Here is a 17,148-nt window from a genome sequence, read left to right as displayed (position 1 = left end):
TGATCATGTTACAAACAATATTTGTGAAAATGTAGAAACCTTAACAAAGTTTTTAGTGGGCTATACTACTTACGAGCATTTCATAAGTCCCGAGTGAGAATTCACAAACACTTAACAAAAAATTTACAATTTTTTCCGTGTAGTCAAATTCAATTTAATGTATTTACGAATATTTTTTGGGTTTTTGTCTGCCGGCGACTTACTCGTTATCAATCCTGTAAAGAAAACGGAAAAACCATTGAAAACATTCAATAGAGAAGACCGTGGTAGAATTAGCAGAAAGAATAATTTTCCTTTCCATAAAATTTGTGAAAAAATCTGTTTGAATCTTATTAAAAAGGCGTGGCAAAGCGTCCCAGACTTTGCGAAATGCTTAAACTCGTATAGACCGTATATCCAATTCGACAATTGTTGACCCAGTCGACGGCCAAACCCACCAATCCCAATCCTTCGTTCTTACACCCAACTCATTATCCCTAGATGTGTGCTGAAAGTTGCTGGGGCTTTTGTTCGAGTCAGCTGTCCCTGTACTTCAGTGAGTAAGCATCAGTCGCCGTGGACAGTTCACTCCGAGGAAATTGAAAGGGTGGCACCTTCACTCCCCAATTTCCCTTTATAAGTTATATTATCATTTCAGTAACCTCCTTCAAGGCTTAAACTCATGAGTTACATGTTATATCTCTAAAGTACTTTCGCATAATTTACGGTTTACCGGTTTTCATATAATTTAAATCGATTCATGAATCACCTAAAAGATCCTTTAAAATAGATTTTAGAGAATAAAAATTTATTTTCACGCAAAAATTACGATACTCAATGGGTCAAGTGGTAGAGCACTCGCTCTACGATGCAAGTGTCCCGGGTTCGAATCCCCTTTAGATCACCGGGAATTTTTCTGGCGTTAAAGGTGTTCGAATTGCATCCAGTGAGCTTCAGTACACTTGATTCCACGACAACCTCATCCCGTACAAGAAAAAAATAATAATGCATGTCTAGAAATCCCCTTGCGGGAAGGCCTTGTTCCTTCATGGAATGTTGTGCCAGCATTATTATTATTATTATTATTAAAAACTTATTTTCACACAAAAATTACTGATCGGTTCATAACCGATTCATTACCGGTACACACAAACTGATGTGAACCGTTTTATAAATCACTCAAAATATTTCGCAAAATACACTTCAGCTCAGGGGTAATTTAATTGAAGTTCGTATAAAAATTAATTATCAGTTATGAACCGGTTGGCCTCGAGTGGGTCAGTGGATAGAGTTGTAGCTCTATGACTGCGAGGTCTGGGGTTCAAAGCTGAGCAGCAGCAGAAAAAGATTTCTCATGCCATATCGGCTTTGAATTCGTCCAGCGAATGAATGAATAGTAATGTCAATAGTAATAGTAATGTCAATGGTGCATATTGGCAAAAAAGTGAACCGCCTAAAAACAATAGAGGCTGGTACGAGAACGAGTTTCGACATGAAAGTGGTACTTCAGTCGATACAAGTATTCGCTGTCACTGATCCCAAACACACACCGAGAAGGGATGCTGTGATATAGTAACGGCACTGATTGTCCACACAGAGCTGCGATATAGAGCGGCTACCCGTATCGGGGGATAAGATAGAATAGGAGTGGGGAAGCATAAGGGGCCCAATTGGTGGCCTGGATGCATCGGAATATCCGAAATGGAGAACTGACCCCTGGCAAAATCTTATCTTATCTTATCTTATGAACCGGTTCATTACCTGTTTGCAACCGATTCGAAAACCGTTCAGGTTTGTCGGAAATTCCAAGATCTATTCAACGAGCCAAAACATTCATTTATTTATTTGGGAGAAAATGAGGAGCATGTTAACGATCCTTTAGTTGACTTAGTGGGGGGGGGGTCCCTGAAGGTCCTAAGTCGGTATCTCTTACCATTTGGCCTCTAGAGCTGGCGACAGCTGGATGACCAGATGGACAGACGGACAAACATCGTGACGACCTTTCTCAGAAATCGTCTGAAAAGCGAAAATTTGTTGAGAAAAGTTGGTTCCCTGCGGGTGAAAGGTGAAAATTTTGGTGGGTGATAAAATCGAGGAATTATACTGCTCTCTCCGTGGGGTTCCAGCAGTAAAATACTTCAAGAAAATAGTTGTTTATAGAAAATAAATAGTAGTTTACTATATATTCTATTAAGACAAACTACAACATCCCAAAGTGCACCCCTGAATAGTTCTGTTCCAGATTCCCCATTGCTATTTTTTTAATTTGTTCTTAAAAACAATTTATTTAATTCACATGTTACATATTTTATCAGAAAACTGGTCAATTAACAATTTCTCAATTTTATATGCATCAGATTTTTAATCAAATCCCTTAAATTAATTTAAAACATTTAAGGGATTATTTATATTTCTCTCTCAATACACTTCGAACACCGATTTCTGATACCCAATTTAATATTTTGGTTCGTGAAAAAATTTACCAGGTCAACTTGTGGAGCAATTAAAAAAGCATATTTGCATAGGAGAAAATAGGTTCAATTATAAAAAAAACTGGAATTGATGAATAAAATTATTTTTTTTTTATTTAACTAAATTGAATCTATTTTTTCTGATCGAATTCGATTAATTTTATAACAATATGTGTCTTTTTTGTTAATCAAATTTGATTGGGTTTGCATAAAAAAATATCATTTCTTTTAATAACTACATTTTATTCAATTTTTGCTGACAATATACGATTTTTTTTTAAATAAATAAATAACACCTTTGGTTTAGAGGCAACTCAATTGCGAAAAGAAAGATTTTAAAAAGTAATACCGTCTATGAACTTTCCATTTCATTTCTCGAACATAGTTTTGTCAAGAAACTTTTGGCTGATACTGTATTCAATTGGAATTCATTTTATTTAAATAAGTGAGTAGTTTGCATAACTGGTGAATACTATTTCTTGGTGATCAAAGATAAATTTCTTCTTCTCATTTTGAGTAAAAAACTGATCAGTTTACATATTTATCTCGCGAAAATTCATCTTTACTGACAAATGGAAATATCTACTGCTTGTTATATTTTAAATAGGGCGAAAGGAACATCTATTGACACTGTAAAAAGTAGTGTCAGGACTTTATGACACCCAACTCTGAACCATTTTGAATACGAAATTTGAACACCTATCATTCTGGGAATAAGTTTTCATCTTGATCTTGGATCTTGCTCAAGACATGCTTGGGCTTCGTCTTAGGTCTTGCTCAAGACCCAAAATGAAGAAGAAGGTTCGAGAATTGTGCCAAGTATTACAAAAATTGTAAAAGACAGTGTAAGAATAGTGCCCCCGTTCCCTCTTATGCCCTGTTATAATCCTGATCAAAACCCTGAACGAATCTCTGAGAAATATTGCGAAACTTAACCACTAATGAAGGTTTGGAAACCGATCAGAAAGCTTTGGAGATAGGTGATGTGTTTCCCTAAGTGATTGTCTCTTCCCGACGACTTTCGGATTTCCCTATTGTTGATTGAACATCTATCCTTACCAGAAAACGTAGACTAAGGAAATAATGTCATATTATTTACATTTTATTAGATACTTTAAATAAATATCAAGATTTTGATAAAAGTGTCAATAGGGGTTCCCTGTCGAAGAGGTGTGCCTTCAACTATTAGTTTACTAACTGATCAGTTTACGTCCACATGACTGATCAGAAAGATTAATTTTTAAAAGTTTATCTTCACAAGTTGAATCTGATAACTAATCTGAATCAGAAACTGATCAACTGTTCATGAAATATGATCAGTATTATGGAAAGTAAGGAGCAGTAGATATTACCTTTTATCAGTAATCAAATCAAAGGTAATTTCTTTTGCTCTTTTCCTCAATTACCAATTTCCGTACATAGTTAATTGGGAAACACTGTATTCTACTGTTGTTCTATCTAAGGTAAATTCTACTGCTCGTTTTGATTAAATAACTGATCAGTTAGAGTTGTCAACTTACAAAGATTAATTTCTACTGATTTTAAGGGTAATTTCCATTTCTTTTTTTTTCTAAAATACTGATCATTTGCATATTAGACTTGCGGTGAATAATTTTACTGATTAAAAGTAAATTCTACTGCTTATTTTGATTACAAAACTGATCACTTTGCACATGCAACTTCCGATGATTAATCTTTACTGACAAATATAAATATCTACTGGTCATTTTTCTAAATATCTAATCAGTTTGCGTATTCAACTGGTTACACATTAAACTAATCAAGTGTTGTTGCAAAGTGGTCAGTAATCTATAACTAGGGGAAACTGGGGCAGTAGTAAACACGGGGTAGCTGTAAACACTGATATTTATGTTTAATTTACTTGGACTTATGTCGACCAGTTGTTCAAGGAACAAGAATTCCTATACTATCTATAAATTCATATAGGTCTCGCTTTCTGATATTCAATATTTAATTAAAAACATCGCAGTGTTTACAGCTACCCCGTGTTTACTACTGCCCCAGTTTCCCCCACTAAGCAAGAGGTACTACATTTCATCAATCTTTAACAACACGTATTTTTTCAGTTCCTTTATGTAGAATACTGATCAGTTTACATATTCAATTGGGGAACATTGTATTTTATGTTGTCTACATACTAGAAGCAATTTTCGTCAAAAAGCGTTTTTTTTTATAAAAAATTCTGACAGAGATAGGGGAAATTTTTCTTTAAAAAGGCTCTTTTTAAAGAAATTACTCCTAGTGTGTAGAGAGGTTATTACTGATGAAAGGCAAATTCTACTGCTCATTTTGATTAAGTAACTTATCACTTTAGCCGACTTAAATTATTTAGTACAAGCTGAATTTTCTATTTTTCAAAACCAACAGAGATACTAAATTTAACAGAGATACTATCTAAACTAATTTAGCTCCAAATATAATACTAAAATATTCAATGATGTTGTGAAAATATATTTTTAACTAATAGAATTCTCACGGAGCTTTTATTTACATAACTGCTTTATTTAATTAATTTATTTCCGAAAATATATTTTAAAAATGAGATAATCAAGTCTTTTTTCCTACATTTTCGGAATGGTTACTAAATGCTTTACGCCTTTTGTCAATTTCAATACTTTTTCCATTTTATTAAACGCGGGGAAAATTGTTTTTATTGCGTTTGAAGCAATCCTCACAACAATTACTTAAAAAACATATACTTTAAAATTATTTGCAATTTGTATGTTATTTCGATATGTAGGTTCAGTGAGAGATTTTCCACTTCCCTCTTAAAGCTACTTATGTCAATTATCACAGTAATGATCAATCAATATTCTAAAAAAAATTACTCCACCGCATTTGCATTTCCTTTTGTTAAATTATTAACTGACTTTATTAAATTGCTGTTGTCGTCCTCATTTCCCTATTAAACTACCCTTTGTCATAAACTCTAACCCATTGGAAATTACTACAATTCCATTTTATTCGGCTTGCTTCCATATTAACTGACCCATTGCGAACTCATCTTCTTCATTTTACAACTAATTAACATGTTTCAAATGATGTTTACACAACTGATAATAATAATGATACTTGGACTTCAGTTGCGAAATCCAAACACAAAAAAAAATCGAAAATCAAATATACAAATAAACATCTCAAAAAGTAGTATATTTTTACTCAAGTTCAGTTTAGAAGTGGAAATCGATCGGAACGCATTAATCTGACTTGGCAAATCGGTAGAAATTCAACGCAGTGCAGTGACAAGATTAGGATTCACGGAAGATTTATTGCATTGATTATTTGAATACGGGAGATAGGACAATTAAATTAATGAGCAACGCACATTTGCTTTGTTTTGTTGGCCTTAAAGCTCTTCATGTGAAAGTGAAAATTAATTAAACAACAGTTTTCTTGATGGTTCTTACAGTAAATTGTAAATAAATAAACACAGAATAGGGGAAAGTGACCTCCCTTTGAATGCGGAAGCCTTTGAATGCTTAAATTTTTCTCTTATTTTTCAAATGTTAACTGTTTCAAATTATTAACTATAATTCACAAAATGGAATTTTCGCTTTGAGAAATGAGAGCCACATTCAATGAGAGCTGCCGCATTCAAAGGCAGACCACTTTCCCCTACTGCAAGTTATCCATGATTCTTTTTCGTTATCAAGTCAGAACTGCCAAATGATATAAAGTTCATTAAATATTTAAAATCAAAAAAGAAAAACAAATTAATATATTAAAATTTATCAAGCCTTCCTTAATTTTCTTTTAAGAGCTTTTCTTTTTTTTGTATTTTACTTACTTCTATTTAATTTAATGGAATCATATGCGAAGGCCGAATAAATTGCTAATCCAACCGACGATATACTAACCAATGGGCAGATAGTATCTGAAGGAGTGTACACATTATTCTCCTAATATAGCATGTTAAATTATTACCTTAAGGTATCTACACATTGAGAAAATTTTCCATCAAAATGTACGTTCAAAATTTGTCTCAAAATTAGGTTAGATATAGACAAATTTCATAAGGTGGCTAATCCACCCCGGCATCCCCTAGGATAAAATAGGGTAATTTGGAATCGTGCCCTATTTTGAAACTTTGAAATTTCCTTTGAAAGATTGCACAAACTTTGAAACTTTGAAAGATGGCAAAAGGAAAAAACAGCAAAGAAGTAAGGGAAAGCGCCCATGTTTTGTACGATCCCAAACCTCGCAATGACTAATGCCCTAGACACACTTACGGCTTAAGCCGAGAAACGACTCAGTGAAAAATGATGGAAAAGTGGTTTAACAATTATTTCTAAAATAATTACGCTAAGCTGTCTCTCGGCTAATCTTCAGGTCTGTCAAGGCCCTAAGTTTCGTAATGACTTAACATTTACCTCCAATTTTTAAAATATGGGTGCAATGAGTCACATTTATTGAGAAACATAGGATAAATTCAGTCATTATGGAGTTTTCCGGATAAAACATTAGGGGAAAGTGCCCTTGCTTGATACCATTGGAAGCTTCGTAATGATTAAATTTTTCCTATGTTTCTCAATAACCATGACTCCGCAATATGTCTAAAAAACTGGACTTTCCCATAGTTTTTAAAATATGGTTGCGATGAGACATATATATTGTGAAACATAGAAAATTTAGTCATTACGAAGCTTTCAGTGGTATCAAGCATGGGCACTTTCCCCTAAGTACTTATTAAATACTTAATAAGTTCTTAACTCAACGACTTAATTTTAAGGAGTTATAGAACATTCAACTACTTAAAAAATATATGAAAATTAGACAAACGTCAGCGCTTTGTGGCGAGTAGTGAAACTTATATGACATGACTCAGCATTAAGACTAAGTACTTACCCGGCCAACACAGTGTTAACAACTAGCTGCTAGTTGTTAACAGAAATAGTAACAGAGCTGTTAATTTGCCGAACAAACATCACCAACTTTAACATGAAAATGTCATAGGAGCAGCACTCGTGGCGGATGATAGATGAACTACCTAACAGAATTCTAACAGCGTTGTTACCATTCTGTTAATTTTTTTACATTTTTTATTGCTTGCTTTTTTTTTTAATTTTAAAATAAAAAACGTGAATTATGATCTCAAAAAATTTATTAATAAATGTATATTAAATTTCTTTTAACATTTTAACATCATTAATCAGAAAAATACGAAGAAAATAAGTAACTTCGACAATTTACTTCAACATTTTTTAAAAACAGTTTAACTTCAAAAAATTTGTAAATTTTGACAAAAAATTTGTAAATTTTGACAAAAAATTTGTAAATTTTTGAACTTAATAAATTGAAAAGCTTATAAATAGAAAAATATGAAGAAATTAATTTCGAAAATTAACTTGAAGATTTTTCAAAAATAATTTAAAGTCAACAATTTCATAAATTTATGAACTTTAGGTAGAAAAACTAACTGATACATTAAAAAAAAATAGATTAACGTCGTCAGTTACATAAATTTATGGGCTTTATAAATTGAGAATTTTATGAATAAAAAACATAATGATATTTGGGAATTAAAAATCTTGTAAACTAAAAAACTAAAAAATTACTTTAAAAATATTTTAACGTTATTAATTTTAAAAAATTAATACTTAAACTCCCTCATTACTTAACTGTTGAATCTGGCATTTTTTCACAGGGAATTTATGATTATGGGCAGCTGTAATCTCCAAACACCTCCTCTTTATTGAAGTCTGCTCGCAGCTAAAATACATATTTGAAGTTTTAAATTAGAAACCAAGATTATTTTGAAATTACTTACTTTTCCATAATATATTGCACAAATTCGTGTTTGGTTTGAATAAATCCTTTTTTTTCATAATTCCCTGTACAGTTGTACTGCAGCATCAGGTTATCGGACATAAGATCCTTCAGGATAACATTGCGTGAAATCTTTGCCTGCCGATTTAAAAACAATATTTGAAAATTAAAAGAAACGGTCTCTAATTCACTCCATTTACTTTGATGAAAATGAAAAAAAAAATCAGCATGCTTACAAATTCGTCTTTCCAAGATTGTTGTTTTAAGTTGTTCTCGAATTCTTGAAGTCCTTGGATCCTGGAGCTTTTTGGATGCCATATCTGTTACAAATAAAATAAAAAGATTATTGCAATAGAGCAAGATGTGAATAAAAGGAACATGAGATCTTCCCTAAGGCGGCTTTCAAACTAGAGGTTTAGACCATTTCGCGAAGGTCTGAAAATCCCAAACAACAACCAATTTTATTGTTATTTTTTAAATCTTATTAGATAAGTTAAGCCATGTGGCTAAACCGACTAAACCTTAGGTCAGAAACCCGTATAATACATACTCTCTATATAGCAAATGAAAAGTTCTAATTCGCGAGACTCTAAAGATTTTTTCACCTCTGTAAAATTTTTACATAAATTCCTGATCAATAAATTGTCAAAAATAAGAAATGTTGCATCGCCGGGATTCCACAGATTTTTTCAATTTTTTGAGATTGCAGTCCAAATTTCCGGAACAAACTGATTCAGGTGCAATTCTGAGGAGTATAAATAAGGCATAAAGCCTATTTTGTTGCCTATCTGGCCAGGATTTTGGCAGTCAAATGAATCTTAGAAGTCTCCTCATTTTCAGCAAATAATAAAAGTGTCCTTCGTCCACTCCCGGTGGTGTTCTGTTCTGACCAACAAATTGTCAAAAACAAGAAAAAATGTTGCAACGCCGGGATTCGACGGATTTTCTCAATTTTTTTGGGACTTCAGTCCAAACTTTCCTGACAAAAGTTAGTGGAAGGGTAGGAAGTATTGAAGACAGGAATGATTCAGATTAAAATCCATTCCCGGTGATCTTTTGTCCAGGAATTTGTCAAAAACACAAGGAAGACTTTGAGTCACGGAAGTTCACAGATTTTCCCCAATTTTCTGAGGTTTCAGTCCAAATTTCCCAGACAAACGTTAATGAATGATGAGAAGCTATTGTAGACAGGGATAATTGAGACTAATATCCACTTCCGGTGGTGTTCTGACTAAGAAATTGTCAAAAAAAAAAGAAAGACATTTTGCGTTACCGAGATTCGATGGATTTTCTCATTTTTTTTTGAGATTTCAGTCCAAACTTTCCTGATAAACGTTAGTGGAAGACTCAGAGATGATTCAATTCAAAATCCATTCCCGGTGATCTTTTGTCCAGGAATTTGTCAAAAACACAAGGAAGACTTTGACTCGCGGAAGTTCACAGATTTTCCCCAATTTTCCGAGGTTTCAGTCCATTTTTCCCAGGCAAACTGATTCAGGTGTAATTCTGAGGAGTATAACGAAGACGTAAAGCCTGTTCATTTGACTCTGGCCAGGATTTTGGCAGTCAAATGAATCTGGATGTTTCCTCATTTTCAGCAAATAAAATTGTACTTCAATGTAACCTTATACTTTTCCTGTTCTCTGACACAATTACCTATTTCTTGGGTACTCACCTCATTATTTATTTTGCAGAAAATTCAGATCTGGACACAGTTTTACACTTTTTCACAAGTTTCACAATCACCGCATTAAAGACAAAATGTCAAAAGCAAAGTATTTGCGATCGACCGCTTGGAGCGCTAAAATACCTGAAAAACCTAGCACTGGCATGAATTTCATGCCAACCGTCACCTACTTTCCATTTGCATGAAATTGGTAACAGCGGCTGTTAACATTCTGTTACTTTTCGCTGTTGGTTGTTAGAAATTCCTGGCCGGGTAATTAAGGTCTTTATTAAAGTCCTTAATTTAATTGTTTGTACTAAGGACATGAAAAGTATTTTCACTAAGTACTTAATTAAGGACTTTCAACTAAGCACTTTTTAAGTATTTACCCTAATGCATATATACATGTATTTTAATTCGTCATATTTTTTATTTCTCAAAGAAAAGTCAAAATTACACTTTTGCCTAATTGGCAAGATGAACACGTTGCTGTCGCAGGTCTGTTATATTGTCCGACACAACATTTTTTTCCCTGGTTGCAACTGTTACCGGATGGAACTGTTGTTGGTCTCAAATTTCTCTTAAGACGTGTTCCAATAATCAAAACTTTTTTAAAAAAGTAAACTCCCGAAACGTGAGTTTATGGGGGGACTTCATAAAGGTATGCATATGCACTCCCGGCTCCCGGATTATACGCTAGTGAGACTGGAGAGAGGATTCATCAAAATTTGGTAATTTTGAGTAATTTACACTCCCGGATCAGATGAGATTTAACACGGAGAGAAACTTGAATTATACTTACCAAATCGAAATGCAAAGAAGAATGTTAAATTATACGTATTTCAATGAACTTTAATATTCATAAACTTATCACTAGAAGAAAGACAACTTTGTGAAAGTATTTCAAGTATTTAATGAGATTTTGTGGTTATGTTTTTTCCTGAAATGGCAATTTGTTTCTTTCTAACCAATGGTTAGCATGTGTCCATCGCATTCTTTATTCCAGTTTCCACTTTTTGCCACCAGATGCGACTACTTTCGCTCAAAAAAAATCCTTAATTAAATACTTAATAAGTACTTATTGAGAACTTAATTTATGAACTCAGGCTAAGTTATTATTTAAGACCATCAACAACGGCTTTAATTATAGCATAGCGCTAGTAACAGCTTACCTTGTGTTAGATCTCGAATGTAAAGTCTCCCTGCTCTCGAATGTAAAGTAAAGTCTTGTTCTTGTGGTTTTCTTTTTCTCATTGACCATCTGATACAGTAAAAAAAAATACCAAAATTCCAAAATAGACATGATTCCAAATTATCCCTTCTTACACTATTCTCAAATTGGGTTATCCCTAGGGGTTTACATCAAAATAATTTTGAAGTAGTAATATTGAAGAAGATTTTATCAGTGTGTAGAGCCCCTTATTGTAATATCGAACAACATAATTGTCAAAGACATCATGACAAAACAGAAGCAATTGTGCGATGCCAATAAAGTAATATTGCTTATGAATTAACAATTGTGCAAAGTAATATCCAATATTGACTTATTCAATCAATAGTGACCATATAAGAGCGTATAACTTAACTTAAGAATTTCTGAAAGCAACTTCTCTAACAACAAATCTAAAAGGAACCATTTGAGAAAAGTATACAGCCGATCTGTCGTCAAATAAATAATGTAAGTATCAAATGATGAAGAATATTCTTTATTTACGGTTCCAAAAGTGCACTCTCTTTTTTGGACTTTATTGTCTATGTAGCACATTTCTTGGAGAAATCTCAAAAGTTCCCAATGCGGTACTAATAAGACATACATGTCCTATATATGTTTCTATCAGTAAAAAATGACCGAATTTCTTGGGTATTCCGAACAAACTTTATTGTGCCAAGTCACTATACAATCCATTTCCGCTGTTTATATGTGGTATACCTTCATTTTCAATCTGGGCTCAATTCCAAAACCAAAAATTTTCATACAATTCCGACTCGTTGGTCCTTCAACATCTCTCAGTTTGTTCAGTCTTTTGCTGGTGGGAAAATTTCTTCCGTGTGATTATTGTCATAGTGAAGTGGTTTTTGGATGGACTTGGATGTGTCTGGTTGTAGTTTTGTGCTCAGCATAGACTTGTGTCTTCCTCTTTAATCAGCCAGCTGTTAAATCTCGATGTGAGGCTCGGGGGTCGAGTGATATTAATAAACAAAGAGGGAGAGACACAATGGTTAGAATCCTTCGGTGAAAATTTTACTCAGCAGATCCGAGGGAAAAGCTTCGTCGTTTTTCTGAGATACCCGGCAGCTCATTAGGAATTGTGAACTAACAATGGGCTACAAGAGAGCAGAAAAGTAACGACATGATCTCACGATGATGATGATTGTGACGATGATACTCTTTAGTTTTTCACAAGCACAAATGTTGTGTTGACTAAAATAAAACTCACTCCCCACCTCATTTGTGCGAGAGAGCATTCTCTAACATTGTAGGTGCACATTTTCAATCGTTCGACTTAGTTTTGTGGCTAGTGCAGAACAATTCGCGGGCCTACAAGTCGCCTTTGCCCTTATCTTTTTAAAAAAAAATCGTTTTATTGTTCTACGTCAATTAGGGCCTTTAGGATTTTCAGTGAAAGTTCTCGGTGAAAGCTCAAGCTTTTATCCCAAAAGTGAACCTACAAAATCCCCGCAAATTTCAGCTAAAGTGCCTCTTAAGTCAAAGATAACACTAGAATATCTTATTTTTGGCATCAAGCCTTCCGCAAAACACCAAAAAAAAAGAGTGTCTAGTGAAAAAGCTAGTGAAGTGTTGAATATCCCAAAGCAAAGCTAAAGTATAGAGAAGAAAAAAATGATGCCAAAGTGAAATTGGCAGAGAAAAACTGTTTGTGGTGATGATTGATAATTTGGTGCGCCCTTTGAGTTTGTGTTATGAATAGGAAGCAAATTGCTCCCCATGCTTTCTTAGCTCTTCAATGGATTATTCTGATGGCATACATCTCAACACAGAGTGCTACATCCAATACCCCAGCTGCAATCCCAAGGTAAAATTTATACATCCAACCTTCCCCTCTCAAGAAGGCCCCATCAATTTCCACCAAGCCGTGGATGGAATTTTCTTAGATTTACTATTGAAACACTTTATTTGTGAGATGGTGCAGTAGATATATTTTTTATTGGTTGGAGGTTGTATACATTTTCGGGCAATACCATTGACGATTTGACGCACTTGGCAAAAGAGATTATTTTCTTTTGTTAAGTACATACTTGATAGTACAAGGGGCAGATGAATTTCTCAAATCATTAACGTATCAAACATTTTAAGCAAATTTGCAAGAATTTTGCTTGAATTTCATAATTTATTCGCAAAACTGAGAAAAAATAGCATGCTTCCAATAGAAATGGTAATAACTTTTTAATGTTTAGGGGGAAGTGGGGCACCTTTGAATGTCGGGCACCTTTGAAATTGGGATTTTTCATCTATTTTTAAATAAAATTGAGCCTTATGCCCAGCACACAATAACTTTTGTTTTGTAAATATGTTTTTGAAAATTCAATGAGAGTGAATGAAATATAGATCTAGTCATCTCGCTCTCTCTCATAGAAAGTCTTGAAAATATGTTTACAAACAAAAGTTATTGTGCGTTGGTCATTATCATGATAAAATTTAAATGTACAAACAGGTTAAGAAGCTAAATTACATTATGATATGGTTCAGCTCTATTTACACATAGGAAAAAAAATTCCAGTTTCAAAGTTGTTCAACATTCAAAGGTGCCCCACTACCCTCTAATTATTTTTTATACAATTTCTTGTAATACACTTGTAAAAGGCTTATAATGGTATTTGAAGGTTTAAATAGTTCGTAAAGTCCCTGAACTTCTTATCAGCATATAATAAGTACATCATTAAGCAAGCTTCAAGAACCCATAGTTCTACAGCATCTTGTTTATGAGAGCATCCTACAAGAATACATCAGGAACAGGAATAATGAATTTCTTAGACTTATGTGATTTTATAAAAATACAAAGAATTATACTCAATTAACACAATAAACAATAAACAATATATTAAGACTTTGTTGGATAATGAGCTGGCGTGGTGGATATTCTATGGGGACACTTCCAGTAATCGCCAATGGAAATTTATTCCACCTCAAGAAGAAAAACAAATTTTCTGTCTTGCCCAGAGCTTTCGGTCTGAATGTGGACGTTCTTCAGTGGTCGACTAGACTATGTTTTGTGATTTCCTGAAGTTCGTTATTTTTGAAAAAATAGGGGATTATCACCAGAAGTAATCACTTGGGAAGATTTTTACTAATAGATAATTAGTTTTCTTGCTACTTTTCTTAATTTTCTTTTTGCAATTGTAGCTTTGATGTGACTTGATTAGAGTAGTCAGAAAAAGCGCTTAAAAATTAAGACTTTGTTATAGAACCAAATCCTTTAAATACCTTATAATAAAATTGCGAAGGGCTTAAGACTAGTAAAACTAATGCCCTAGGCTCACGTATGACTTAAACCGAAAGACGACTCAACGTAATTGTAATCAAAATAATAATCTGACTAAATTCTCATCGGTTACTCACTAACTAGGGAAACTGGGGCACCATTAAACACGGGGTAGCACCATACACTGCGAATTTTAATCAGATATTCGACCTCAGAGGACGAGACTTATTGAAATTTATAGGCGTTATAGGAATGCTTGTCCACTGAAGAAATGATCGAGATAGTTCAAGTAGTTTAGAAATAAAAATTAGTGTTTGGCGCTACACCGTGTTTGGTAGTGCCTCTGCCCCCCATAAGCCGTTTTTCGGCTTAATGTGAGAGACGAATTATTCAGAAACTGATAGAAATGTTATCTAAGGGCCTTGACAGACCTGAGGATTAGCCGAGAGACGGCTTAGCGTAATTATATTAGAAATAATGTTAAAACTACATTTCCATCATTTTCCACTAAGTCGTCTCTCGGCTTAAGTCGTAAATGTGTCTAGGGCATAATGTTATCTCAGCTTAAGTCGTGTTTGAAGTGTGTTCAGGGCATTATAAATACAATAAATTACTTATAAAAAAAATCAAAGACCGGTTTCTAAAGCCAATGGACTTATTAAAGTTTTTTTTTTTTGTTAAAGAAATATATGGATATCTTATGAGCGACTTTTGAAAGGGTTATAACTAGAAGGGTGTAAATCACGGGCGTAGCGAGGGACCCTTAGTCCCTTACACGATTTTTAAACCATTTAAAAAAAAACCAAAAATAATTCAAGAACATTAAAATTGAGCTCACCTTATGAAGATTTTCACACAATGGCTTTTACTGCTTTGAAATGTCTTTTATTGGACCTTATGAGCCTTACAAAATGCTCAAAATAACTTAATTTATATTAAAAATCGTTTTTTCAATTATTTGTTATTTGTTCTAAAAACGTTCGATAAAATCTTTTTTTGATTTTCAAAAATGCTTTTATTAAGTATTCAGGGAAATTTTTGAAAAAATTTTTCTTAAGGAAAGTTTTGCCCAACGCACAATGACTTTTGATTGTAAACATATTTTCTAGATATTCTATGAGAAATTGTAATGCACAACGCACAATAACTTTTGTTTAGTAAACATATTTTTGACATTTCAATGAGAGTGAGTGAGATCTAAATCTAGTCATCTCGCTAAATCTCATGGGAAATTTTGAAAACATGTTTACAAACAAATGTTATTGTGCGCTGGTCATAATGCCCAATGCACAATAACTTTTGTTTGTAAACATGTTTTCAAAATTTTCCATGAGAATGAGCGAGATGACTAAATCTAGATATCATTCACTCTCATTGAAATGTCAAAAACATGTTTACAAAACAAAAGTTATTGTGCGCTGGGCATAAGATGACTAGATATACATTTCACTCACTCTCATAGGAAATTTTGAAAACATGTTTACAAGGAAAAATTATTGTGCACTGAGCATTACAATGTCGCTTTGACAGAGCTTTCGGGGAATCTTTGGCTAGATCTTTAAACATCAGACCCTGAAATAATCAAAATAGCTTTAACATTGAAATTTTAAAAGAAAATTTCAATAAGTTTCTGAGATTCGTAAAGAGAATTTGTTTTCTTGTTTTAATTAATTTCCTGGGTGTTTTCTCCAAGAGTCTTCTTGGAAAAGTCGTCAAAATCGGTGCAGAAACGGAATAAAAAGAAATGCTTCCTTGAAAATCAGTTCCTACGGAAATTTTTTTCCAAGAGCTCGTAATAAGAATTTTATTGATTTTTTAATAAGCACAATTTCAAAAAAAAGTGGACTTTTTTGATTGAAAATTGTAATTTATATTGAATTTGATTCGAAATTTAAAAATTGCTCTTTGCCTAAGAAAAATTGTTTCTATTGCGAATAATCTTACAATTTGACCCCCTGCTCTTAATAAAATCCTGGCTATGCCTTTCCTTGAAGCAATTTATTGTAGAAGAGTCTCTGAAAGTCTTATCAGTATATCGAATCACCAATCACTGAGACGGATTACAAAGTAAAAGCGGCCCATTCGGGGTTTTAGCTTTCGCGATTTTGGCGTTCGGGATTTTGGCGTTCGGGATCTAGCCGGGACCCTAAAAAAATATTCTGGGACTGAGATTTATCATTACTATATTTACCCCGATCTAAGTTGTCTAGGTGAAAGTAATGTAAGAAAATTGAAGAAATAAAACGAAAATGCGATAAATGGTGAGCAAAAAAAACTGTAAGAGAAATTAATCGTACAGTTTTTCTTGCTCACCGTTTATCGTATTTGCGTTTTATTTATTCAATTTTCTTATATTATTTTCACGTGGGGCCACCGATTATGAGATAAGGTAATACGGTAACTGAGAATTTTCAGAAGAATTTCAACGAAAATGCGTAAATTAACGAAATACGGTGAGGCTTTGACGGTGACGGTGACCATTTTACTGTCAATATGATTATTCCATTAATTTTGGTAATATATAAATAAAGCTATGCAATGGGAATCAGACCTGAAAATTCTAATGTTGTTATCACTTAATTATTAATTTTATTTTCAAATTTCTACATTGTTTTCCTTTCTCTTCTCTATATGTTGTTTTATAATATAATCATAAGTTTACACTGAATTTAAATATGAAAGAAAGGCAGTTAAAAGGCTTAAATAGCTTCAATTAAAATAAAATTGCATATGGAGTTATAGGATCTACTCGAAAGGACTCGAGTGCAAATATATTAAATCACTTATTAGATTGATTGTTGAT

At 33.3% G+C, this 17,148-nt stretch overlaps 2 protein-coding genes across 5 annotated transcripts in view; one reads left to right on the top strand and one right to left on the bottom strand.

Annotated features, from left to right (window-relative positions):
• LOC129807789 (potassium voltage-gated channel protein Shaker) overlaps positions 1 to 17,148 on the top strand; it is a 345,833-nt gene that overhangs the window by 110,714 nt on the left and 217,971 nt on the right. For 3 of the 4 annotated variants that reach the window (XM_055857282.1, XM_055857283.1, XM_055857280.1), the window contains exon 1: positions 11,763 to 12,938. The exons of the other annotated variant lie outside the window; for it this stretch is intronic. In XM_055857282.1, coding sequence (XP_055713257.1) covers positions 12,826 to 12,938 — 113 coding nt within the window. In that variant the 5' untranslated portion in view covers positions 11,763 to 12,825. Of the gene's footprint in view, positions 1 to 11,762; positions 12,939 to 17,148 lie in introns of those variants that run through there. 4 annotated transcript variants of the gene reach the window in all.
• The window catches only part of LOC129807792 (uncharacterized), an 802,905-nt gene that overhangs the window by 599,293 nt on the left and 186,464 nt on the right, over positions 1 to 17,148 (bottom strand). The gene's annotated exons all lie outside the window — the stretch shown is intronic.

The sequence above is a fragment of the Phlebotomus papatasi genome, chromosome 3, assembly GCF_024763615.1.
Source record: "Phlebotomus papatasi isolate M1 chromosome 3, Ppap_2.1, whole genome shotgun sequence".
Classification (NCBI taxonomy): Eukaryota; Metazoa; Arthropoda; class Insecta; order Diptera; family Psychodidae; genus Phlebotomus; species Phlebotomus papatasi.
This window is presented reverse-complemented; position numbering and strand designations above follow the sequence as displayed.